Genomic DNA, 27528 nt, shown 5'->3' on the forward strand with positions numbered 1-27528 from the left:
ATTTCTATCAATAGCTTTCAAATTTGGAATGCTTTCCTTTTTTTTTTTTTTTCTTTTGCTGTCTGGTTACTCACCTTTCATTTGGAGACGTATTCTTAACAGTACGCTTTCCCATCCTACCCCACCTCTGCTTTAATTCCTAAATGTTTTCTGGATTTTGTGAAAAGCATGCAGCTTGAGGAATTTTAGTTGATTCGACTTCAATCGTTTTTTTTTTTCTTTTTTTTTTTTTTGGAGGAGGGGAGTTTACAGGATTGACTAAAACCAGCTGAGAACCAAGAAGCAACACTTTTCAGATAGAGAGCCCATCTGTTTAGTCCTGGAGCTTGTGTGACTTTTTAGGGCAATTCTCTGTTATATTGTACGAAGAAAGAAAGTTCTTAAGTATCAGTTTTTTGTTTGCATCCACCAAAGAAATGTAGAAATAAAGGATTGGTTACTTTAATTTGCTGCTAAATGAAAAGTAGGTTTGGCTTTATTTATGTCACTGTAAAAACTAAATAATAAAGTATTCACACCAAGCGTGAATTTTTTTTTTTACCAGCAAAAGTTAAAACATCAAAGAAACCTCTTTCGAATACTAACAAATTTACTTACAAACACCTATATTTATTATTTCATAAATAGGCGCAACAGTTTCCATAAAAAAAGATTAAATACAGACACAGTATGAAGAAACAATAATACAGAGCCATATGTAAAGGTTATAATTTAGCTGTTTCCAATCTGTTTCTGCATCTAATAAAATACCAGGTAAGCATTTGGCAGTTTTATACATAAAAGGACTTAAATGACATTTACTAACCATTACACAAAAAGTGATACAAAAAAGCAATTTTTCTGCAGTACAAAATAAATGTGTTTGCGCTTCCCTTAACACTCGTTTCTTTTTGTCTGGTCAATGAGACAAAGCCAATTTTGTTTTTAAATTAAAATCATTTGGGAATACGTTTTTTTTTTCTCAAATATTTTGAAAATATAGAACTATTAGTTGTTTTAAAAATGAAGTAAAAATATGAATGTTTGCCAATTTAACCCCTATTGTGAAATCAATAAACTGGAATGAGCCAGTTTCAAATTACAATTTAGCTACAAAAACATTCACATTTTATACTCTAGGAGAGTGTGACATAGATGCTATTTACAAACCTTGCTATGATTGCTACATCAAGCCATTTAAAAAGTCTTTAGTAGTTTCATATAAACACCCATTATGAAAACCAATGGAAAATCCAGGACTTTTATCCGAGACATCTACAGTTGCTAAGGCAGTTACTATCGCGCAGCACTTCACAGCAAAAAACCAACATAAAATCTGAATGGTCCAAATTTCCTTCAGGGAAGAAGAAAAACAATGTCCATAAGGGATTAAAAAAATAATAAAGAAGCATGACTATTTCTTCCAGAGTGGGTGACCCACAAGCTCAAATGGTCCTAAGTGCTTAGCAACTTGTATTTTTCTAATAAAATGGAGAACTGCCTTGGCTGTACAAAGCAGTCCGGTGAAAAAGACTTCCCTGAATTCCTCAGTGGAAAGAAGAGGTGTTCCGACTTTCAGGTAAGGTACAGAGCTTTGTCCCTCTGCATGCCCCTGTGTGAAGAGAAAACAGACAAACAACGCCTTTACATCTAAAACTAATGATGTAATGTGTGGTGATTAACATAACAATAAAAAATAAAAAACAACAAAAAAACAAAAAACAAAAAAAACAGCGCCTTGTTACAAGACTGGTGCTACCGGTGACCGCGGGGGGCATCTGTCTATTTGTTCTAGCTTGAGGGATGGAGCGGTGCACTGGGAAAGGGCCCAGGTACATCGAACGGGGATCGAAAGGCATTTGTTTATTCTTGGAACGACTAGAACTGCTTAAAAATTTCTGGATTGGTGTCTTCTGCTTTCCCGAACATGGAACCGTTCCAGATGATCTTTTAGAACTAGCAGGATAGAAAAGACGGGATCTTTCCATCTCCCAGGGAGCCGGGCACGCCAAGCATGCTATGAGAGCTGTCCACCACCAGGTGGCGATGACCCGCCGCTTACCCACTACTACAGTAGTCGTTATTCCAGTCCACCGGCTGGGCGGGAGGGTTTCTGCACCCAGAACGCACATACTCCATTGCTTGGGTTACCACTTGTGCAGCTGTGGATGTAGGATTGATAATAGTCTGATAGTCGGGTTGAAGAGTAAAACCCTGAAAGGGAAAGCAAATCCACAAATAAGGATCAAAGTGCCTCTTTTTTTTTTAAGGAAGAGAAGCCCCTAAATATTTATCCATTGTTTGCAAACACACTCCTGCCTTCTCACTTGTGCCTTTGTAAGGGCAAACGTATCCCGAGGGCCCAGAAAACTTAAAACAAAGGTAGAAAAGACGTGCCCACGACCCTATTCTTCTTACCTTTCCTTCACTGAACATGTGTGAGAAAACCTTTAATTACATACTCTTGAGCAGATAAACTGAATTGAGAAACAACTTAAAATATGGAGAAGCCAACTCAATCAGAACAAAGGGAAAAGGACCTAACCCCTCAGTTTATGTTTTCTATCAAACCTAAGGATACATTAATAGTTAATCCCCAGAATATGCAACAGAATCTTTTTTGAAGGATTCAGGCAGCAGGTGGCTGAGTGTTTTATTAGACTACACCTATTCACATATTGTTCTCGAAACCCGTTTTCTTCATTCAATCACAAAGGGACCATCTGCTTCTTCTTTTATTTGTACTTCTTTCTCAGCTAAAAAATTTCAACCAAAGCTTTTTAACAGTTGTTGGACTAATATAAGGAAAGAGATTCAAAGCAACTTGCCACCGGAAAACACAGAGAAGGAAAAGTGTAAGACAGAGCAAATATTTTTAAATTGAAAAGTCTCTTAACTGGCAAATAATAATCAGACTTCAGGAAGAGTCCTCTAATACACTGGTATGGTGAAGTGTTGACCTGTAATCCTTGCAAAGCTATTAAAAATTCAAGGACAGAATCTCTGAAGTATATAGTTATATCTGGTAAACAAAAAGCATTATACACTAAGATTTATTTTTAGCTTATCTGGTGAATTCAAGAGCAGCATAAGCAAACTTTGCTGGAAATGACCAAAAAAGCAACTTAATTAATCTCGTGGTTATCTCCTTCTGCTGTGGATTTCATACATGGTTTTTAACCACAGAGAAATCAAGAGATTTAAAAATGAACCATTCCGTATTTACTTGCGGGGAGCTTTGGGAGGCATAATATTGAGTTTTTGCTGTTTTTGCTTCTGTTTTTGTTTTAACTCAGCAGAATGATCAGAGGATTGACTTTTAACTAAGGATATTTCCTTAGACTTTGATTCGTGTTTCAGTATCCCTTGGGTAAACACTCAAAGGTACCTATTATCAAATGTCTTCAATTCTCCATTTTGGCTTTAAGATATTAACTTATTTTCCATTCCAGTGATAAAGACCGCAAGCCAATGTCCACACTAATTCCCACCAAAACTGTGGATGAAAGACAAACCTTTGAATGATTAGAAACACATCACTGAAAAGTAGAAAATTCAGCCAGCCTGGCTATTTGACTTCACACAGACTAAAAGGAATAAAATATTTCCTTATTTTACAACTGGTTTGTGGAAAATAAGTATGTTTGTGTAGACAACACCTGCAGCTCAAGCTATAAACATTTTCCAAAAGAGCAAAGTGAAAAGTAAGAGGTACAACTTGATGTTTGATTCTCTAGTTCTTTCCAGGCTGATTTCCTTTCTTTCTCGAGACCATGCTATACCTCTGTCACACAAGGAGTCCCACTGGCTTTGATGGAATGTATTCATTCCATTATGGTCTTATAATATTATCTTTTCTTTTTTTTTCCTTAAGTAGGCTCCATACCCAGTGCAGAGCCCAACGTAGGCTTCGAATTCATGACTCTGAGATCAAGACCCCAGCTGACATCAAGAGTTGGATGCTCAAGTGATGAGCCATCTTATAGTATTGTCTTTATGGGGCTTATCATCCAGCTTGCTTGACTTCTTTCCTAGTGTCTAGGGTGATACTGGGCAAACAGCAGGACAAAGCTCCTAGAGAGAGGAGCCTTGTGTTGACTTCCATTTTGCTCCCTTCATAAGGGCTCTGGCCACAGGGACTGGAGACCAGAGTGTTGCATTGCTTACTGGATATTCTCAGGGCCTAATCTGTAGTAGTGGCTCAATAAATCATCTCTTCCAGTGAATAAAGCTTAACACAGACTCCTGTTGGGAAGGCATGGGGCTGTATAAATATGTAAATGTCAGGGGCTTTCCTATCGTTTTAATGTGAAGTTCTCCATATTGGATTTTTGCACAATGGACAAAACATAACCTAAAAGTAAACAAGTGTCAGAAAAGAGTAGTTGGAAATATCTTGAGTTAGTTGAAGGCATGACAACATACAAGAGAGCAAAAAACAAATAAAAACAAACCAACTCCCTTCCACCCAACCCTACACAACAACAGAAACCACCATTGCTTTTTTTCCCATCCAATGAAAATGGTTCCTGAAGGGCGGGTGAGAGACTGTCAGGAGAACACTAACCTTTGAGCTATTAGTTTAAGATTAAATGGGTAACTTCAGCGTATAAAACCAAAATGATCTGTCATCGACAAAGTTCAAAGATTTAAAATTCAGCTAACCTCACTGCCTAAATTTAAGAAGATCAGTAACATCCAAGCAACCAAGGATCAAGAAAAATACAAGTAAAGCCTTAAATAACATTATTTTACTTGCTCTCGATTTGGAAAATGCAATATTCTTCTAACACTAGTAAAGAGGTGCTGAGGTTGAACCTAGAGCTAAGTACATTTTTATTATTGATGTAAATATGAAACAACAATGGTGATATACATTTTTGGAACATGTTTGCTTAGCGGTCTAATTAAACAAGGCTGAATATTTTGCATTTTAATGCTCAAGAGAAAAATCACCAACTGTTTTATAGCATGCCTGGAATTTTAAATTTCATTTTCTGGTGCCAGATTGAAATAAAAATAGAAAACATGATAAAGATTGATTTGATGTCAGAAGGGACATTTGCTCTTTAATTAGATTTCTGTAGCCCTAACATTTTTGTTGGGCCACATAGCAAGTCCTAAAAAGCCTGTAGCACAACCAAACAGTGATCCTCATATCCACACTTTACTGGGAACTAATTTCATTTCCTGCCTGTCTGGAGAGGTATTTTCAACAGGCATCAATGTTTTTGTCTTCACAACTGATTTATTCATCAATCTCAATGTGATTTTTTTAAACCTTTAAATTACACCCAAATCCTAAAGCAGCTGTTTATTACATGAGGAAATTGAAAATCTGTCTGTGTGATATCATACAAAGATTTTTTCTTAAGGTTATAAAGGAAGTTGACAGATATTAATGATTTTTTTTCTCATGACCTCATTCGACAATATAGTGAGCAGAAAAAAGGGAAGAAAACTGGACTAAAAAAAAAAAGTAGCTCCATGGGTTTGGTGTATAAAATATTATTCTAGAAAAAAATGAAACTATTATTCTTGGTGGACTATACAATCATTTTTGTAGGATATATTCATTTTTTCAGAAGGATAATAAAATAGCTAACATAATACTGAAATATGAGATTATTTTTAAAATACAGTAGCCAGTAACTTGCTTTCTCTTTCTCTCATTTTCTTTTTTTCATGTTTGAGTATGTGAACATGGCCCCCACACCCAGGAAGCAAACATCTTCAAGATAAAGGTGGTTTGGATGGTGCATCAGACAGGTCAAATTTCACCCACAACCTGATTCTACAGCCATGGGGTAAAGACCAACTTTGAGAACTTGAACTTTGTCCCCGACAGACTGTTGTGATTTTAATAAATTGAGTGACATCATGGCTGACGGACTTTTTTATCCTGATTTTAGGATTATCAACTTGTTGGGGTTGCCAGTCCCCTTAACCTGAGGATCCTACTCCACTGACCTGCCCATGACTTGACCTCACTCCCCATGGCTCTCCCCTGATTCACCATACTTCCCACTGGCCTCCTTCTCAGGTCCCTGACCAGCCACGCTCCTCCCCAAATGGGTCCTTCCAGCCTTGAGCCTCTTTTCCCTGTTTCTGGCCTCTGCTGGTTTTCCCCACCTACTCTGCCCACCTCTTTTTTTTTAAATAAGAATTTTATTTTATTTTATTTTATTTATTTATTTGAGAGAGAGAGAGAAAATGAGAGAGAAAATGAGAGAGAAAGCAGGAGCGAGAAGAGGCAGAGGGAGAAGCAGGCTCCCTGCTGAACTGTGAACCTGATGTGGGGCTTGATTCCAGGGCCTTGGGATCATGACCTGAGTCGAAAGCAGACGCTTAACCGACTGAGCCACCCAGGGCCCCCCCGCCACACACACCTTCTGATTCATACAGGCTGCGTCCTCTTCTCAGACTTCATGTGTCTGTGTCAGCCCTCTACAGGGCCTTCTTTAACCATTCCAGCTGAAGGCTCTGCTATTTCTCCATACACTCTGCAGTCTGAATTCCTGTTCAACGCCCACCCCCCACAGGATCTTACTAATTTATCTGTTTATCTTATTACCACCACCACACCGCCACTGCTCCTCAACTCTGATGTCAGCTACATGGGGACAGAGGCCTCATTACCTGTTCTCATTTATCATTCCAATTCTTTTTGTATTTTTAAAGTTTTTATTTATTTATTTGACAGAGAGAGCCAGATAGCACAAGCAGGGGCAATGGCAGAGGGAGAAGGAGAAGCTGGCTCCCTGCTGAGCAGGGAGCCCCACACGGGACTCGATCCCAGGACCTTGGGATCATGACCTGAGCCGAAGGCAGACGCTTACCAACTGAACCACCCAGGCGCCCCTATCATTTAATTTCCAAAGCCTAGACAGTGTCTGGCACACATTTGGGGTTCAATTAATCTTTTTTGAATAAATGCAATTAAAAAAAAACTTCCAAAGAATTGAGATTCTACAAACTAACCTATAATTTCTTCTAATATTTAAACACTTAAGTTACTCATTTTTAGTTGCTCGTTTATTCATTTGTCCATTCAACAATTATTTTACTTCAACCACCATGATCCAGGCATTGTTAAAAGTGATGTTAGTCACTGTAGTCTTTTAGCTATTTGCTCTCCATTTGGGGTTCATGACATTTTGTCTTCTATTATTAATGTAAATTGAAATCAGATCCTACCATCTCAGTAAGAACACTTTTTGAGATACACTAATAGAACTGACTTAAAGATTGATGATTAACGTGTCCAGTGTAATCTGTTCTATTTTTTCCTATTCAGTTCGATTCTCTATAGAAAGACAAATCTCTTGAGTTTTCACATGTGGCCTTATGAAATTCTGAAATGTTTGAAAACTCCTCAGGATCACAGCTAGCTCATCCAAGGTGTTTGTGTAAGTAGAAAAAGGAACCATCTCTGAGCGGATAAGTTAGAAAATAGTGTCCTCTCTAGACAGGGCTCTAGCCCTCAACTTGGTGGAGGGGACTGTGCCTTCTCTATTCTCTTGTCTGGGAAGAAACAGACCCGAGCTAGAGCATCGTGAGCAGAACACGGGCCCTCAGCCGGGCAGCACCTTAGGCTGGAGTCAATCCAACAACCCAAGGTTGTGTTCCTCAAACTCTTCGTTCTTTACACAAACACTACTGGTTCATTCACATGCAAGGACATCCAAGAGTGTCCCTTTTATTGTGAGTGATGTCTGATAGAAAGAGCAGAAATTTGACCCTATGAATGTCACTTGCTAGTCACAGACACTGCTGTGGACAAGGTATGATGGTAGAAGTTGACTTTTCCCCAGACTTCTTCCCTAGTGAATCAACAGCTAGTCTGGATAATAAGACATCAGAGCTTTATCAAAATCTTCGGCTTAGGGACCAGGGAAGGCTTCAGTAAAGAGACTTCGGTCCATTTGCTCTCTATAATCATTTTAATCTTAAAACTAACTAGGATTTAAAGACCCTCCAAATTCTTGGGAGACACAGGTTTTCTAATACAAAACTGGTAATAGTCTATAAGCATGATTAAGTGTGAGAGGCCCAGGGCTAGCATTTAAGAATCCAGGCTCTGATTTCTGAACAGAACTGGGTTTTAAATTCTAGCACCAACCTTATGGGCATATGACTTAACTCTGCCAAGCTTGAGTTCTTTGCTTGTAAAATGAAGATAATACTAGTTCCTGCACTACAAATTTTCTGAAATTAAACACAAGGTAAAGTAATATATTATGGTTTGCTATTATCAGCTCTCAGAAATCTTGTCTACAATTATAATAATAAAAATAAACGTGGTCAGGGGTGCCTGGGTGGCTCAGTTGGTTAAGCGACTGCCTTCGGCTCTGGTCATGATCCTGGAGTCCCTGGATCGAGTCCCGCATCGGGCTCCCTGCTCAGCAAGGAGCCTGCTTCTCCCTCTAACCCTCCCCCCGTCATGTACTCTCTCTCTCTCTCTCTCTCATTCTCGCTCTCTCAAATAAATAAATCTTTAAAAAATAAATAAATAAATAAAAATAAACGTGGTCAGCACTTGGGTGGCTCAGTTGGTTAAGCAACCAACTCTTGATTTAGGCTCAGGTCATGATCTCATGGGTCTCGAGGTCAAGCCCCACATTGGTCTCCACACTCAGCAGGGAGTCTGCTTGAGATTCTCCCTCTTCCTCTGCTTCTCCCTCCAACCCCCCCACTCACGCTCACTCTCTCTCAAAATAAATAAATAAAGCCTTAAAAAAATAAATTTTGGGGTAGTATATTAGATTCTTTTTTCTGCCCCCTCTCCAACCCACCCTGGTCCAACTACAGACTCAAATTCAACAGAGGGCTAAATATCAACTCATTTGGAAGCCCATGTTTGCATATTTAATCATAGCTCTGGGAACAATAGAGTAATTGGATTATAAGTGATAGATGAATTTGACACGATTTGTAGTTTTCAGCTTGATGTATGTTTTTTTTTTTTTTTTTAAGATTTTATTTATTTGAGAGAGAGAGACTGAGAGAGAGCACCTGAGAGGGGGGAGGGTCAGAGGGAAGAGCAGACTCCCCACTGAGTAGGGAGCCCGATGCGGGACTTGATCCAGGGACTCCAGGATCATGACCTGAGCCGAAGGCAATTGCTTAACCAACTGAGCCACCCAGGCGCCCTGATGTATGTTTTTAAAACAAGTTTTCAGGATTCTTGACTGCTTTATGTTTAGTTTCATTTGCACCATTTGCTCCTCATTTTAAAATTTTAAAATAACACCAAATCCTAAAGGAAAACTTGACTTTGAAGGAAAGTTAAGCTAAGATTGCACACAAATCCTTTCAGTAATTGGGGAGTGGGCAGAGAGGCTTCCAAACTTCTTGTGTTTTCTGATTTGTTCAGAAGCCATATATCTATTTTTAAACAAAACACCAGTTAACATTGTCATTTCTTAATATTTTAAAAGTTGTACCAATCTGATATTTCTGAATATCAAAAAACAATGGGTCTGATTTCATTTTGTGGCATTTATTGGCCTCAACAGGCATACCAATCAAGGCTTTCCAAACAAATTTTTTTTTTTTTAATGTAGAACCCTCAGTTCGAAAGAGGTCTTTAGCAGGAGTTGGCATCTCAACATTACAAATGTACTTTACTCAAGGAGCAGAAAACAAGGAAGGTGATTAGAAATGTGATTTCTATAAATGTGGCAAAAGGCCAGGGAGGGATTAGGAAAAGAAGCAGCGATCCATTGTTGTGATCCTATAATGCTGCCCAAACTCACCACCTGTAAATTATTATTTTTCAGAAAGCAGATGTTTGTTGACTAGCTTCCATTTTCTGTCTATTAAATAGCACAGAACACATATATCCCCCCCTCTCTTTTGCTGGATGGAGAGACCCCCCCTTTCCCCATCACTCTCCCCTCCTCCTCTCACTCCCTGTCCCCTGCCCCCCCACCCCTCCACACTTTGGAATTGGAGTCCAGAGCGCAAGCACATACCTGCTGCATGGGAGGTGAGTGTAAGGCAGACTGGACCTGCATGGGGAGCTGGTTCCCAAGGGGCTGCTGCATGGCAAGTGGCGGGTGCTGGTGCATGTTGAGATGCTGGTGAAGAGGTGGACTAATCTGGAGGGGAGGAGGGGGGGACACGGCCATGTTTGCTATAGAGACAGTCACTGGCATTTGGTTATTCGGCTTGGGGGCTATGCTCCTGGGGAGACTGGGATGCATGGCAGTTAGGTGAGGATTCATTCCTGGTTGTTGGTGGTAGTGGGAACTTAGGTACAGAGCTGAGTGGGCCTGGCTGGGCCCATGGAACACTGACGGCTTTGAGTTGATCAGCTGAGGAGGTTGAGATGTCTTCACATCAACAGGTTCACTGTAGCTCTGTGAGGAAACAGACAGGAGCAGAGTTCAGAGAGGGACACACGGGGTGTTGATTTATATCAGCAAGATGCTCGGGGAGTGTGCTAGGGAACTTCAGCAGGAATCAACACCTGTTACTCTTCTTGACTCTTGTCTAAGAACTCTTCCACCATTATTTGTAACGCAACTGAGGCAAGACTGAGCTTAATCTGCTTTTTGTGATATCTAAAACAATCTCCAATGACATTTCCTTTTTCTTTGCCTCAATGCAAGCTCTAACTTGGTGACTTTTCTCATCGTGCAGACCATGAACAAGATGGGGGGGGGGCAGGAGGGAGGCATGGATGTCATCAGTGCCCTGATAGGAAATATAAGTATGGCTCTCTTTGAAAGTAATTCAGTTCTGGAGTTCTTCTATTGATTGTTTCATTTTCTGTGTTTCCTTTTTATAGCCTTAGGGAGCCTTGGCCTAGATATTTGCACAAAGAAAACAAAGCTGGTTGATGGAAATGAATATGGGAAAAGGAGTTCTAAAATACCTTTCTGAAGTCATATAAAACCACATTAATATAGTTCCTAAGTAACCACAGAACTCATCTTGATTTTTTAAAGAAGTTGGTGATGAATTGTCCCCCATAATGAACTGGATAAAAATAATCTTAGAAATTTTTGACTCCATCATAAATTAATATAATTTTGCCCTAATTTTTTTATACCTTCATAAGGTCATTTCCTAATAATCTTTTCATTGACTTAAAAACTAGACCTAGCAGTGGGAGCTGCAAAGAATCAAGAATTAACCCCAAAGCATTTCTTCCGGCTTAAGAACCCACCTCCTACTTTTGCTGAGAGAAAGAGGCTGATAAACAAATGGGGAGAAGTGAAACCGGCTGGGGAACGAACATGCTACCATGTCCTTCTGGAGGAAAAATGTTGCTTTGTCAAAACAGTGTCTTGAGGATGCAAATAACCTTATTCTGCAACCTTGATATCATGCTTATTCTGTCTATGAGTCAAATGAGCTCCTGTTACTGTGGCCGGGTCTTTCTGAAACCTTCCCAAGACATACAGCACCATCAATGGACCAGCACATTAGGGACACTGGTCGTCACGTAAGATGACCTGAAACACATCATGGGAACTTCATTTCACAAGTCACCCTATAACACTGTTAGCAATGCAACTCGTTTTTCCCCGTTAGTGTAGGAAAATGAAATGGAAACCAAAATGAGAACCACGGTGTGTCTATGTGCGGACTCAAGAAAGGCAGGCTGGGGTAAATGAAAGAGCAGCCCCACATTCTCTCTCCAAAGGACACAACTGACATCTGTGAAAATACGCCAAACCGTGGAAATCTGGGGTCCTGGGAGGCTCTGAATTCTGGGTGTACCCAGAGAACTCGAGCCCCTCCAAAGAATCCTCTCCTTACAATATTTATCTCTGTGTCCATATTGATGGTGCCCTTATGAAATAGGAACCGACATTCAGACTCCCTGTCTCCTGTATGAATATTAAAAATGTCAGAAATTGTTCACACACATTTTCAAGGGATGGCTTTAGGAGAAAGACGCTCGGTGAAATGCAGGACTTAAATGGTGCTTTCAATTAAAAAAAAAAAGAAACTTAAGCAGATTTTTTTTTGGTTTTTGCTTCTACTTAAAAATTCTTATTGTTGATGTGCAGAGTAGTGAACAATTCCAGGAAAAGGTCAAATGGGTTAATTCAGGCTGTGTAAACAGTGACTAGTCCTACATCAGAATAGCATGTACTGCAGTGATACACTTCAAAAATCGTTCCATATATGCCAAGAAGATTATGTGTTTATTGTGTGTCCGTGTAGTGAAGTCATTTGGGAAAGCGTTTCATTGTGTTTACCGCCTCCTCCTTAGCCTGCCACAGAAGGGCTAATTTCATACTTAGTCACATACTGCATCAACTCCCTGCAGGAACAGAACTGTTACACACGATAGATATCTATAAAATTTAATCCATGTGAGTGCATCTTTATTTCTTGCTTTATAGATGTTTTTAATTTAAATAGAAGAAAAATCACTCCCATCACCCATACTATCAAAGCTCTGAAATATGTGGATGGGAAAATGTTTTCATTTTTATTTCTCGAGCCAATAATCACCTCGTCATCAAGTAACACGGTATCTCCAGAGTGTAGTTAGGTGACCTGAACGTGTGTATGCATAAACAAAATGCACATAGGCGCATATGACATGTTGCTCAGACATAATCATACAATCGTCCCGGGAACTGCAGCCATGTAATTAAATAAATGCATTTGTCCAACTGAACAACCTTCGAGAAATAGACTTAGGCCACATGTAGAAATAGAAATGCCAAATCCTGGTGAGTCCAGACGCTTGGCCAGCAGTGGGGCCGGCTCTGGGGGCCCGCAGCCAGTCCTGGCAAGCCTTTCTAGGGACAACACCCACTTCACCCCGCTGACACACGCAGTTCCAAATTGTACTGTGGGGGATGTGTGGAAAAATAAATATCTTATAAAAAACAAGGTTCCAGGATAAAGTGTGTAGGGAAACAAGCCAGTGCCTTCTCGGAGCCTTCAGTAGGCTAATGTGTGTTGTGAATCTCCAACTGAGAACCACAGAAACCTTCTCTCAATGGGTCATTTCATGAGAATCATCTTCAACGGAAAGCACTGGTTCAGAAGAACTAATAAATTACACATACATATTTAAAATGGCAAATAGAACTACAATTTAAATAGTCATTTCTTGCCTGAAATAAGCTAATTTTTGTTGCCTCAAGTTGCATACTTAAATTACACAATCCAGGTGTAATATTACACTAATCTATAGTTTCATGTTTCTTGGAAAACTATCCGCATAGTGAATTTCATATTCTAGGCTAAGGACAGTGACACAATTTCTTGAAGGAATTAGGAAGCTGGTGGCTTCCCAATTTCAGCCTAGAAGAGCTAAGGCATGTACATGGTAATGGTTATCTTCATGGTGAATTCAAAAGAAACAATGAACCAAATTCTTCTGAATTCCACCTTTTGAATAATAGCATGCGGTCCACCGTTTAGAGAGATGATAGAAAGATTGTTTCACAGATGGGAGATACAGAGACATAGGTACACAAAAATAGATTCCAGCCTAATTTGAGATACTTCTTGCCAACCTCATGAAGACTATTTTCTCATGGTAATTACACAAAACATTTTGTCTATCCAGCCATTTGTTTGTCTTCTATCTTCTCCACACTAAGGCATGTAAATATCAGTAATGCTAAACCTATTTTTAACTAGTACTTTTAATCCCTAGAAGGACTATTGGCAAACAAATTAAATAGATTTCCAAAAATGATGAGTTAGACAACACTCAAAACATAATTTTTAATATGAAGTTTGGGAAGTTGCATGTTTTCCCTTTACTTTCTTTTTTTTTTTAAATTTATTTGAGAGAGAGAGAATGAGAGACAGAGAGCATGAGAGGGAGGAAGGTCAGAGGGAGAGGCAGACTCCCTGCCAAGCAGGGAGCCCGATGCGGGACTTGATCCCGGGACTCCAGGATCATGACCTGAGCCGAAGGCAGTCGCCCAACCAACTGAGCCACCCAGGCGCCCCTTTCCTTTACTTTCTAAATTGTTGAATGTGACACGATGGATAACGTGTCCAGTGTCTAGCTATGTGCTTATACATGATAGGCACACCAACAGAGGCTCGCTCTCTGACGTCTCTCTTGATGACAATGTCCTGCATCATCAAGGAAAGGATCTCTGTTATGGTAAGAAGTTGAATATCTGTGTCTCATGCATCTGGCATAGTGACAGGACATAGAGAACACAAATACATTTGTTGAATGACCGAATGACTGTTCTTGACCAAGACTCCATGCTGTCACTGTTTCCCTTGCTGAGACTCCTGACAAGATATGCCATTCCTCTTCCCAAGGGGTGAGGAAAGATCTGAAATCTTTGAAAACCCACAGAATATCAGATTGGTCTTTTCCACTCTCTCGTCTGCTGTCAGTATGAACCATACCTTTCCAGAAGTGATGAGAAATTATAACCCTCTGTCCTTTGGTTAGGTACCCTGCCCTTTACTCCCCACTGGATCTGGGGTGGATGGCGGGCTGCAAGGAAGCTTACTGTGTTCCACCTGTATTTTAAGAATTTGTATCTTTATGTGAAGGTCCACTCATTTAGATGGTGAAAAAAATCTGCTTCTAGTTTCACTTCTGGTTAATTCTTAATCAGACTAATACAACCAACTGCCTATTAATTACAGAAATACTTTATTTCTTTGGAAGATAGGTAGAATAAGTTCATTTTCCATAGCAAAGTGCCATGAATTCATAATCTGATTAAGTGGGAATATGAAGAAATCATAAATTTAATCTACTCTGTCACTTTCTTCTAATTAAACTATGAAAGCAAGGCTACAATTTTGCAAATCAATTAGATTGTTTATGAAGATCTCTATACCTACCATTCATAAATTAAAACTGCTTTCTCATACAAACTAAGTAATTTAAATTTGCTTCTATTTTCAAATACACTAACCACTTTTCGTTAGTGGTGTGTGCTTTGGGAAGGTCACCTGGTAAATGTGATTTTACCACTGTATACACAACTGAAAATCTACCCCTGAATCTGACATTTTCCTGGGCGGAATGTGTTTTTGCTATTAGTTTCTGAGTGAGTTCTATTTCCTATTTGCTTTTAGACCACTGATTCTGAAAGATGTTTTCCATCAGCAAAACGAGCGTGTGTGTGTGTGTGTGTGTGTGTGAACAGAGACCTTTTGGGTCTTCTCAATAGAATCTTCCACAAGAGACACAACTCTATAAACATTAAGATACTTCTGATTAACCATGTTGTTGATTATCTGAGATAGTTTCAATCCCATTTACTTTGTATAAAGCAGACAATACTGAATAGTGTATAAATGCCCCCATTCTGGGATGATAAGTGCTATAAAAATGAGAAACTGACAAAGCAATTGTTATTTAAAATAGCAAAGTATAAACACAAGACATAAAACTCAGTGGAAGCAACAGTATAGGAGTTGTTGAACCAAATCAGATTAATAGTCCATCTAATTTGATTCTTGTTTTCAGCACTGACCAATACTTAATGCACTGGAAATTAAACAAAATTTATGCACCTACTCAATTGTGTGTTGTTAACTTCTGAAAGGAAAATTCTTCCTGGTCCTTGCAGGTGATTAACTTACACCCTGAAGCATGAGATTTTATTATCTTTAAATCACGATCTGGGCTTACGGAGCTGCAAATTTTATGTTAACAGTCATAAAATAATCCACCCCATTTTCAAATTCAGACCCAGTATTTGTCTCAATAGCTCTCCATGACATGAATTCTATAAGTTATTTCAAACAAAAGAAATCATTTCTTTTGAGTTTATTGTCCTTCCATTGAACTAAATGTTGTGGTTCTTTACTATTGGTCATGGCAACAGAGAACTTTCCTAATTTGATTCAATATTGTCCTCCACTGTACATTTTTATAAAAAGCTTCCATTGTCCCCTGCACATTTTGGCACTCCAGCTCAAGGTGGAAACAGTCTCTTATCTGATGTGTGCCCTTAAAGTCATGACTCTGATTACTGTTATTTAACATACCACAACATATTCATTCAGTTGTTGCCTCCTTCCAGGTTGGCACTTTCTTATTTTTTTAAAAGATTTATTAATTTATTTTCAGAGCGGGGAGGGGCAGAGAGAGAATCTTTAGCAGACTCCCCGTTGAGTGCGGAGTCCGACTTGGGACTCAATCCCATGACCCAAGATCGTGACCTGAACCAAAATCAGGAGTCGGATGTTTAACTGACTGAGCCACCCAGGCATCCCCCGCCCCCGGTTGGCACTCCTAAGAAGCTGTATGCATATTTCAATAATGCTGCTTTTACTTGGAATATTTGGGAATTTCCCTACTGGAATTCTCTTCAGAGCCTGTGGGACACTGTTTTACATATCCTCAGACAACTCTTTGTCTTTTGATGGTGGATTTGATTTTGGGAAACAGCTAATCGTCACTGGAAGCCAGGTCTGTGGGTTACATCTGGGTGATGTTTGGGGAAAAGAATGAGGTGTGAAAACAATGTAACAAGATTGATTTTCTAATGTGGCTCATAAACTTTTCCTGACTGCACTTCTAAAAGAGGAGTTTCAAAAATCTTTTGAATTCTGGGAGCAATAATAAAGTAAGTTTGCAGCCTCCCAAAGTGACTACTTTGAATGCAACACTCATTTTGGGAATATAAATTCTGGTCTATGTGGTAAAATGAAACGAGTTTAAAGTTATACATTATTTTCAACATAATAATTTAGACCTAGGTCTAGGAATTCCTGAGTCTATGGAAAAACTATATATCCTTAAGCTTTACTTAATAGCCCAACCCAAAATGACCTTAAATAGAGTGTTCAAACCAGGGAGCTCTAGCCTTCATAATAGTATATGTTTCTGGTCCTCGGACTACTCTTACTTTCCCCTGACTAATGACTCATAAAGACCACTTCAATGAGGAAAGCTGTGTAGATGAGTTTTTTAAATATCTAGATCATTTTTCATCTTTCTAAAAGGATGTATCCATGAAGCAAGTTTTTCTTATTTTAATGTCACTTTTAAAATTCCTTTATATCAAAGCAGTCTGGCAGACAAATTGAAAATATGAGCCAGTTAAATTTTCTATCACACACAAACTCTGCACACCTACCAACAACATGAAAAATAAAGTTGATGATAATCATGGTAATAATAATAATAATAATAATGATAATAATAATAAATAGCTGGTATTTATTAAGTGCTTCCTGTGTTCGGGATCTTGAATCATGGAGTTTATACAGGGTTTTTTATTTTGTCCTCATGGAAAATCTGCGATGTAGGTCCTATTGTCTTCTCTGTTTAACAGATGAGTAAGTTGAGACTTCAAGCAGCTGAATAATTTGCATGAAGGAATTGAAGTTAGGAAGAGAGAAACCTGGAATTTGAACCCAGATCCACCTGCTCCCAGGGCCTGTGGACTTTGTTGCCCTCTGAGGACTCTCTCGGTGTGATGTTGGTAGCACTGTGGATGAGATCGGGGGTGTTCTTGTAGACGGGCCATGGACAATTAATTGTCGGTGGCACTTTAAAGGCCCTTTAATAGATTTTCCTTGATGCCCTATGCCTTAGAGATCTTCTCCAATTCTTATTTATAAACCTTTGCCTCCTGCTTTTAAAATTCTCATGGAAAGAAGTTGTGTACCCAGCCAATTCAAGAGTTTAATAATGCCCTGTTCAAATTCCTCCAGTTTGAAATGGCGTCTTTTTCCAGTTCTGGAGTCAGAGAAAATGGGGCACAGGTAATCACAGTCCTGGGGCTAAATCCTGTCATGGGCTTGAACGTGCCTGAGCCTTTGTTTTTCAGGCTTAGGAATTTCAAATTCTCTCTTCTCAGCTACCACCTTACTGCCTTTTACCTTTCAGTTACTTTTATGACTTTTTCTTCTGAAATTTCTTCCATTTCCCCCTTTAAATGATAGAGCCCAAAGTTGAATGAGTTATTCTGGGGTCTGACTGGTGTCGTATTTGCAATACCCTGTGCTCCTATTCTTGCATCCTTCGATTCCAGTGTGTCTGCACAGCAGGTCTCCTCTGCTGTCTGGGTCTGTCACTGGCTCTGTGGAACCAGGTGACATGCCTGCACAGCTGGAAAAGCATGTGCTTCCCAAACACTCTGCAGGCTCCAGATTCCTCTGGGGTCTCTGGTCAGCCCCTGGTAGTGGGGGGTAGGGAATGGGGGCAGGGCGAGATTCGGAAGGCTCTACACCTCTACTCTGCCCCGCTCCCCCTCCTACCCACAATTAAGTCAGGGCAGCTTTACTCTTAGCTGTCTAATACGTAAGAGTTGGCATGCAATTTGTTGGGGGATAACTACAGTTTTATTGTAGTTTTAGAGATATAAATATTTGACAATCACTCAGGATAGAAAAAAGCCTATAAGCTTTTGAACAAGAGGGCAAAGAGTTTGAGCCCTGTCTGCCACTGCCAGCCTCTCATTTCTGTGAGTGAATCACTTAATCTCTCTGCCTAGAGACCTTCTAGAAAATGGGCTAAACCTTATTTTGTAGGGGTGTTATGATGAGTAGGGATACATGGGAAATGCCACGCAGTGTGTGACGCGCAAGCTACTCGATAGCAAGATACCATTTGTATTTGTTATTATTGGAAAAAAAGTCAGTGTCTTGCTGAGAATCTGTCAATGTTGTCATTTGGAAGTATGAAGGTTAGAATAAATTTATTCACTATGACTGAGTGTTTTTATTTTTGGTAGACTTCAATTTTATTCAGACCTGGAGTCATGTGAATTAATATGCTGGATTCGATGGTACAGAGTACATTTAAGTGGGAACGTCACTAATCGAGAGGAGCATTGCTAATCCTATGACTCAGTCTCATAGGTGGAGACAATGTTCACTGGCTGTTTCTATTTTTGATTATGTTCCGTAAGAAGCGGCTAATTTTAGACTAGAGTCTTCAAGCTTTTCAAGGGCCATGACACATTCTACTTTGATCTGTATTCATCTTTGTGTTCTCAGCACCTAGACTTGTGCCTGACACGGGGCAGGTGTTGTGCAGCCCTGGGTGGGATGCAGAGCATGGCCTGGAGTGGAAGCAGCGAGAAGTTGCAGACTTGACATGGCTGCCGATTAGCAAGGGGGAGAGCTATTGGTCCAGGGACGCAAAGCCCTATTTGGCGAAGTGAATGTGTTGCAGAGAGAATATCTACCGAAATATATATGTAACCCTGGAGGAGTAAATAAAATTTGCCCACACGAACTTAGGAAAAGAGACAAGGTGCTTTGGTTAATACAGTATTTCATTGACAACAGTGACCTTCGAAGTGAGAATGTCAGTGCTCTGCCCAGACTTGTGGGGCGGGAGGTGTTTTAAGGAAGCAGGTCAAGCACACTGTTAGGACCCATGACAGCAAGGCCCAGCACAGGGATGGAGGATGGTGTACGTCAACTCCAGGCTCGGGCACTTGTTACGTATGTGGTATTTTTCCTCTTTAGTGGAATGTTTATAATCAAGTTCACTTTGAGGGATAAGGCGTGGGGATGGAGGGAACACATTCACATAAATTAATCTTTTAAAAATATAAATCCAGGGCTCCTGGGTGGCTCAGTTGGTTGAGCGTCCAACTCTTGGTTTCCACTCAGCTCATGGTCTCAGGGTCTTGAGATCGAGCCCCTCATCAGACTCTGTGCTCACTGTGGGGTCTGCTTGTCCCTCTCCCTCCCCTCTGCCCCTTCCCCCACTCTCTCTCTCTCAAATAAATAAATAAAATAAAACCTAAAAAAATAAAATAAAATAAAAATATAAATCCACGTATCTATCCTCTGCTGAAATCCATTCAGTGGCTTCCCTCTGTACTGAGAATAAAATCCAGCTCCTTTCAGTGACCTGTAAGGTCTTGGTGATTTGGCCCTTGCCCATCTTCCCAGCTTCACCTCAAACCATGCTCTCTCTCTTCACTCAGCTGTAGCTACACTGACCTGTGACTTCAAGGAGACATATCTGTCTCCAGAGGCTTCACACTTGCTGACTGTGGCCTGGTCACCTCCCCCTTAGGCTCCCTCTGGGTCTTGAAAGCTCCTTGTCTTCCTTTGGCTCTCAGCTCTGAGGTCACCTCTTCGAAGAGGACTTTTGCAGACCATCCTATCAAATCCCTGCTTTTATTTCCTTCCAAATACTTAGATTCTCAAAGTTCTTGGTCATTTATTAGTTTACATTTTCACTATTGGTCTCCCCGACAAAAAGGAAAGCTTCTTAAATTCCGGGAGCATATCTGCCTATTCTCCAGGGACCATATCTGCCTATTCTCCACTGTGTCCTTTGAGCCTGGCACAGTGCTCAGCACAAACCACATGCTCAGGGGAACTTGCTAAATGAATACATGAATGAGTGAATGGGGGAAAACAGAGCTTGGCTGGTGCACTGTGGTTACCTGGAATTGTAACTATTATTATCATGTCGCATTTTATGATTGTACCTTTAGATCTTTCATAAGACGGAAAAAATTTATAATGTACAAAAACCTGCAACATTGAAAAAGTGTATGTGTGAATATGAATGGCTATTATTTTCCTTGACACTATTTACAGTGGAAAAGAAATGGATTTTTTACATAAGTGTCCATGTACAATAGGAAGATAGGTTGGTAAATGTTCTGTACGGGACAAATATCCACTCGCGTACAACATCAGAAGGCCATTTTTCTAACCTGGAGAGGGTATTTGTAATTTTCCTTCAATTTGTATACACACAATAGATAGTTGTACATAAATAGACATTCAACAGTTCCAGCAAAATTCCTACTGCCAAAGAGAGAGAAAAAAAAAAGTCAGAGTAAGCTGTAAAAAAAGTGCTTGGTTTTTTAAATGTAGAAATGGCAATTCGCAGCATTTATATAAATTGCCGTATACTGAGGGTTGCAACTCTGAGAATGAACAGTAGGAAAAGTTGCAGTGAAGAGCAAATCTGAGGACACTTGTTTTGAAAGTAAAGGCTTAGTCAGTATTATAACATTCTGGCAATCTGCATAACATTAACCACAGTGCTTTGTATTGGGATTGAGACTTTATGTATTGATTTTCTTGTATGGAAAACATTCTGACTAGACTTCTATTTAAAATGCTCAAAAAGAAACTTATCTTAGAAGAAATAAGGAAAATGCATTTTTAAAAAAATCCCTCTTACATTTGGGCATATTAATCTAAATAATATCACTATGGCTATTTAACCCAATGGCTGGATGGATCTAGTAATTTGTAACTCTTTTTTGTTTGTTTGTTTGCTATTGGATCTAATATTTTGTACCTCATTTTTTGGTTGAAATTTCACACACATTCTGTGAATTCTGTAAATATACAGAAATGGGAGATGGTATCAGCAGAAAATAAAAATATTTTCCAAAGGAGTGAGATAAACTAGAAAGTGAGATCTCTAGTGAGATAGTACAGGAGAGCTGGAAATTTTAAGGTTAAATAATAAATAGTAAATTTCTCCACTATGTCACACCTTAGAAGTGGAACATAAAGTTGCATTAGACCAAGAGTGAAACGAAATTTCTCATGCATTTGTATTTTGTGGTCTCTTTTGTTTTCTACATCAATATATTCAGTGTATATTTTCCCCGATAGAAAACTCATTTAAAGAATTACTTTAGGGTTGTTGGAAGGGGAATGGATATTTGTGGATGAAAGAGGAAAGAGTTTTCGTGGGTGAATGGAATGAAGTCCAGAGCTCAAAGCCACTCTGAGCCAAGAATAGTCAAATTTGGACTTGATAGGACATCCTGTCAAGTACTTACAGATTCAGCTCTGTCTCTCTGAGGTCACCTCCCTGAGCAATCTATAAAGGGAACTATATCTTTAATAACCTGAGACCAAAGAGAGTCAACTCTTGAGTATTTATCACAGAAAGGACTAGTGTTTAAGATATTCTAAAGCCTAAAATATTTTTAAGTGGTGTTTTCATTTCAAAAGAAATGCTGTGATTTTATTTGGGGGGGGGGGCAGGCTTACATCCTAATGCTGCTATAATGAGGCTCGAATTTCAGTCAGTTGGCTTCTCCTCAGCTAAAGGCCAACGGGATGGGGCGTGGACAGGGGGCAGTTTAAGGAAGGATATGGAGAAATAGAATGTTGGCACAGGATTAAGAATGTGCTGTGATTAACCCATAAAACCAATATTCTACAGGTGGACAATATTTCACAGAAGGCCCCAGAGGATGCCACTCTGGACTTCAGTATGAACAAATATTTCCATAACATATAGCCTTGTTTAAGATTTACTTTCTCTTTTTCAACAAAGAAGATAGTGCAGAAACGCTAAAGTGATCTTTTATGCTTTTAAATGACCATTGTAGGCTCTAATAAGATGGCCACACTCCATCCTGGTACTGCACAGTTGCACGTTACCTTGGATACAAGGCTGGCTCTGTATGCGGCTAGTTGCTTCAGGTACTCCTTCTTTGCAGCCTCGGTTTTCTTTTTATAGACCTGTAATAACAACAAAGAATCTTAAATTAGAAAGCGCATCTGCTTTTGTTTCCAGAGAAGTACAATGCTGAATGATAATTGCGTGCGTGCGCACGCACACACACACATGCAATTATATCATATAATAATATATATCTCCCTAAAGATTGTGTTTTCTTAATGAAACAGATTTCTAAGAGGTATGGCAATAGACTAGATAAGAAGATTAACAATAGTAAAATTTTCCATTTACATTAAGCATATGAAAGGATTTATCTGGGTTACTTTGAGAGTGGTGGTAGTTGGCTTAGAAAGATACTATTGATGAAGGTTCCCAGGGAAACCACAAGCGGGGAAAGAAGCCATTCATATTTATATAATGGGCAGATAATTCTACAGGGCATTAAAATCTTGGTATACATGGTCCATGTTAAATATAAAAACAAGGACAGAATTCAAAGATGACCAATTACGTTCGAAAAGTAAATCAAAGGGAACAGTTACAAAGTTTGCAGGTTCATCACTATTTTAACCTTTTGAGCCTTGAAGTTCCATTTTCAAAGACTCAGGAAGCGGCTATGGCAGTCAAAGACACATTTGGGGAGTGGAATGGGGATGCTGAGTGGCCGAGGACTGCAATGCACGCCATGCCGTGTAGCCTGCTCTGGTCATGCCCTTTCCAACGAAGACATTGGATGACATGGATCTGTGGACACCTCATTGTGAAGAGGTACAAATGTTCTGAAATGAATTTCATTTTACAGAAGCTTTTCATCTTTCAGAGGGAATCATCTTGAAAATAAAAGTAAAATCATCCTAAATGGAGCAAAAGTACTGAAAAATGACTTGCTGGTATGCTAAAGGTCACATCGCTAAGTTAAACAGAAAGGAGTCATTAGAGTCGAAAATGAAAGATTAGCAAAGTGAACACACATGGTTGTCGGCTGCCATTAAGTTGATTCTTTCAAGGCTTTCGAGTCTGTTTTTGGCAATCTTTTGAAATCAGCCCTAAAGAATAAAATATTTTTCACCATTTACTGTGTAAATGGAAATGTATTTTCATCAATAGAACTATTTTTAAATTCCCCACATCTTGAATTTTATAGCAGGGAATGAGGCTTGGCTAATATTTTGTAATGCTGAGCTCAAAAACAGACACAGATCAGTATTGAAAAGTGGCTTTAGAATTAGTCAGAGTCGTTAAATATAAATTATGTCTAAAGACCAAATATCTGCCCAAGTCAGCAGCAGAGGTCAATTTATGGTTTCTAATGCCAAAGGTGGTTTGCTGAGCCCAGTCTCCAACTGCGAAATTCAAGATGTGAGAGATATTATTTACTCATGAATATATTAGTTAAAGCAGAACATTTCACTTAAGGTAAACAAATGACTAAACTTGTCAACAAAATTATAAAAGACCCTATAAAATGAATGTGTTAATTGTTTTCCTATTGGGAGGTCTTCAGCCTAGACTTCTACATTTTGGTAAAATAAAAGGCAATCACCATAAAGACAATTAAGAATTCATGCAATATCATCATATAACCATTGTGTCATCTTTACTGAATATAAAACCAAAGAAACTTAAAACAAGTTTATTAGTAAAAAAGCCAATAAATTCCTTGGTTCGAGTACAAGAGTATTCTGAATTCACTGAGTTAATTATTGGAAGTCAAATTCAGATTCTTTTTTTGGAAATGCACATGTGAAAACAAACAAATGTCAGCCTACAACAAATGCCTTTGAATAGTATGGTCTGTGTGTATAGTAGATGCCTTGGTTCAGCCACAGTCAGAAACACAGAGCTCTCCTGCTTTTTATTGATTTATTTTTTTTTCTTGAGAGACAGATTGCTGTTTATAGTTTTCCCTTCAACCTCTTCTCCAAGACATGATTTATAAGTAATGATCTTAGGCTGACAATGTTTACATTTACTTTTAATACCTTAAAACTGTTTTTGAGAGGGTTTTCTCCCCACACAGAGAGAGATGCTATTCAGGACTTTGCAGCAAATACTTAGTAAATATATCTTCGATGGTAATATGCATTTGTATACTCAAAAAATTTCCAACATGTTTTTATTAATACGCTACTCCAAGTGACCCCCAGTCAGCTAAAGAGGGTTCATTTGACTTCCAAAGGCAAATATAGCAGTCTTTGGCCTATAGCGTTGACCAAAAGCATCGTTTTCTACGTAGCCGTAGATAAGATGGTGTTGTTAGGTGGCCTGATTAGAGCATCTGCCATCTTTCTTGCCTTTGGTTTCCACTGAAACAGCAACAGTGTTACCGCAGTGCTGTGCCTTTGCGGGGCTCCCAGGAGTTAACATCACACAAAGTGTTAACTTTCCTGAAATTCGTTGATTAACAACCACTGGAGAAAGGTGGCCAACTCAATAGGTTTTGGGCTGGATATGTGCCCCCTGGTTTCACTCTGGGATCAATGTGGTTACAGGATACCTGACTAGCATTCAGAGTGCCCTGTTTTCTAGAAATGGCTCCCTATTGCCTATTGATGATTGACTATGTGGGATCATCACAAAAGTGCCTACATACCACTTTAGAAAAGAGTAAACTCATCATGTCATATTACGTGGATCGATGGGTCCGCTCTTTCCTGCATAGCTGCAGATGTTCAGAAGGAGGATTCAAAGGGTGGTCACTTCAGGAGGTATATTTCTGTAATTGTGGTTAAAGGGGAGTAGCCCAGAGCGAAATTAAAATCTGAGGTGGTTTCCCTGATGGTAATTTAGAACCTTCACCTTTGAGAACTACCTAATGGCTCCCGTTATTATATACCCTGTAAGTCTTTCTCATGCTACCTTCTAAGATTGCACATGGATGCTTTCTGAATTCTGTAGTTGATGCATATGTCTGAAGAGGGCAAGAACTCAAATGTTTGAGAGAGTGATAAAACCATGTAAGAATTCCACATTCAGGTGAAGTGGGAAACCCTGACTTTAGGACAGCTATTTAAAAACCATCAGTAAAGAGTTCCTCAAAAATGTTCCAAAGCCTCTATTCACGGATGGAGAAGGTCTCCTACTTGCAGAAACCGAAGATGACGGCGACGGTGTTTGGCTAGGAACAAGCTCTGCAATGATCAAACCTTCTAACCTAGGAGGATGGGTCTGATTTATGTCAAAGTTAAGTTTGGGAAAGAAACGGTCTCCCTCCCTCAGGGAAAGACAAATATTTTAAAGATATGTGGTTCATACAGTAAATATTAGTAAGCGGCCAAGCTACAAAATGGCTTCCAAATGGTCTACAGCTGTTTGAAATAAAGTGCAAAGTTGGCCAGATGAGGATTTAAAAATCATAATACATCATTTATCATTTTCCCCAGCTCATCCAAACACTTTTGAATTCATCCTGTCCTAACTTAGTTATATGCCGTGGTTTGTTATTCTAAGAAAGCTACCATATCCTATCTAAGGACTGCATCTTAGTGGTTAAACTAAAACATATATAATGGCTAATCTAAAACATACGTAGATCGACATCAAATAGCAATTCTAGAGAATCCAAATCCTGTTCATATAATCTATTGATTCACTGAATCATTTTGGAAATGCACTAAATACCAGTACAGACACATGTTTTTCTAGGCTGTTAATCCCTAATTAAAATCAGCAGTTCAATATCAATGAATATGATAAACTCAAATAGAAAAAAAAGGCTAATATAATCTGTCATTTTCCTTTTCTACTTTCTGCTTCTTCCCCAAACAAACAATCCATCTAACTCATACAAAAAAAGGAAAATCTTATAAATATCATTTAATTCCTTCTTCCTTCCTTCTTTTCTGCTCTGGCCCTTAGTTAATCTCTATAGTCGTAGTTTATTTCAACCAAGTCTTTGCAGTAATAATAAGAAAAAAAAATGTATAATTCTTCCAATTCTGTATTCTATTCAAACACTATAAAAAAAACCTAAAAGGCATTTTTCCTTTTTGTTTACTTTAAAATTTAGGGTTTTTTTTTTTTTTTTTTGTCCCCACTGCAAGTTCATATTTATAGAAAATGCTTAGAAGTACAGTTATGTATAAGAAATAATAATTTAATCACAATTCCCTGCTGTATCCTTTAGAAATTAACGTTTGCAGCTTCTTTCAATGCTGTTATTATTTAGGACAGCTAGAGCAAGTGCATCTGTATTTTATATAGAACTTAGTACTTAAATGTGGTTAAATTTCCATCATGTGTAACTTGCTCAGCGTTTTCTTAAGCATTCCGCAGCTCAAAGACATTTATAAAGTGGTATTCAGAGGACTGAAAATATTATACGATGTGACAAAAATCTTGCTATCAATTCTTTTGCTGACCATCTGATCCCTCTAAATGGTCGACACAATAATGGTGCAACCTGCTCATGGAAGGGTAGGCAAGCTCTTTGTCTGGAAAAAAAAGGCTACAAAATATATGTGTTGATTTATTAAATGAGGGTGGCTGGACGCATGATGTCATTCAATCACACTTAACAATATATTGAGTGCCCTCTCTGAGCCTGCTGTGATGGGAGAAATTGAAGTTACAGAATCAAAAAAGGCATTAAAAACATGCCTCTGTTGCGTGCATTTTATGTGTGTGGCAGACTCTACCTCTATCTACAGTTTTTAATTCTTTCAATAAGAAGGTTGTAATGGTAGCAGTACTCTCATTTTACAGAGAAGAAAACACGGACTAAAATGGATAGTTATTTTACCCAATATCCTGCAACACATAGAGCAAAACCATGTGGTGAACCATCTGGTATCCTAGATACACCTTCGTTGACTCAATGGCTCCTCCTAGCTGCAGGAGAACTCCCCTTGATGAGTGTCTCTGACACCCACCAGCACTGTCTACAGATGAAGCCCAGCAAACAGGGCCGTGCTTGGTACACAGTAGGTGCTCAGGAAATAGGGTGCAATTGAGTGTAGAGTCTCGAGGGCCAGATTTCTCCTTTTGTGAGTATAAGCATGGGCGCGCAGCGCACATGATGAAGTTCTCAATTGCGTCTTCTACGTTAAAATGCACACCAATGGAGATAGAGGATTGGATAGATATACAACCCACCCGCTTCAAATATTTCCAGTGATAATACATAAAGCACAACTGGCTTGAAGGAGTATTTTCTTCAAATTCTCTCTCCATCAGTGTCATGGAAACTTCCAAGTGAAAGGTCTGCTTCCACCGTATAT

General features: G+C 39.1%; 1 protein-coding gene across 3 annotated transcripts in view; it reads right to left on the reverse strand.

Annotated features, from left to right (window-relative positions):
• Window positions 1–540: 540 nt before the first annotated feature.
• TOX (thymocyte selection associated high mobility group box) overlaps window positions 541–27528 on the reverse strand; it is a 298213-nt gene continuing 271225 nt past the window's right edge. For all 3 annotated transcript variants that reach the window (XM_021688227.1, XM_021688229.1, XM_021688228.1), the window contains exons 6-9: window positions 22288–22368; window positions 9957–10343; window positions 2042–2193; window positions 541–1591 (exon numbers count right to left, since the gene is read on the reverse strand). In XM_021688227.1, the coding sequence (XP_021543902.1) occupies window positions 1555–1591; window positions 2042–2193; window positions 9957–10343; window positions 22288–22368 (657 nt within the window). In that variant the 3' untranslated portion in view covers window positions 541–1554. The remainder of the gene's footprint in view (window positions 1592–2041; window positions 2194–9956; window positions 10344–22287; window positions 22369–27528) is intronic.

Source organism: Neomonachus schauinslandi, chromosome 4, assembly GCF_002201575.2.
Source record: "Neomonachus schauinslandi chromosome 4, ASM220157v2, whole genome shotgun sequence".
Lineage (NCBI taxonomy): Eukaryota > Metazoa > Chordata > Mammalia > Carnivora > Phocidae > Neomonachus > Neomonachus schauinslandi.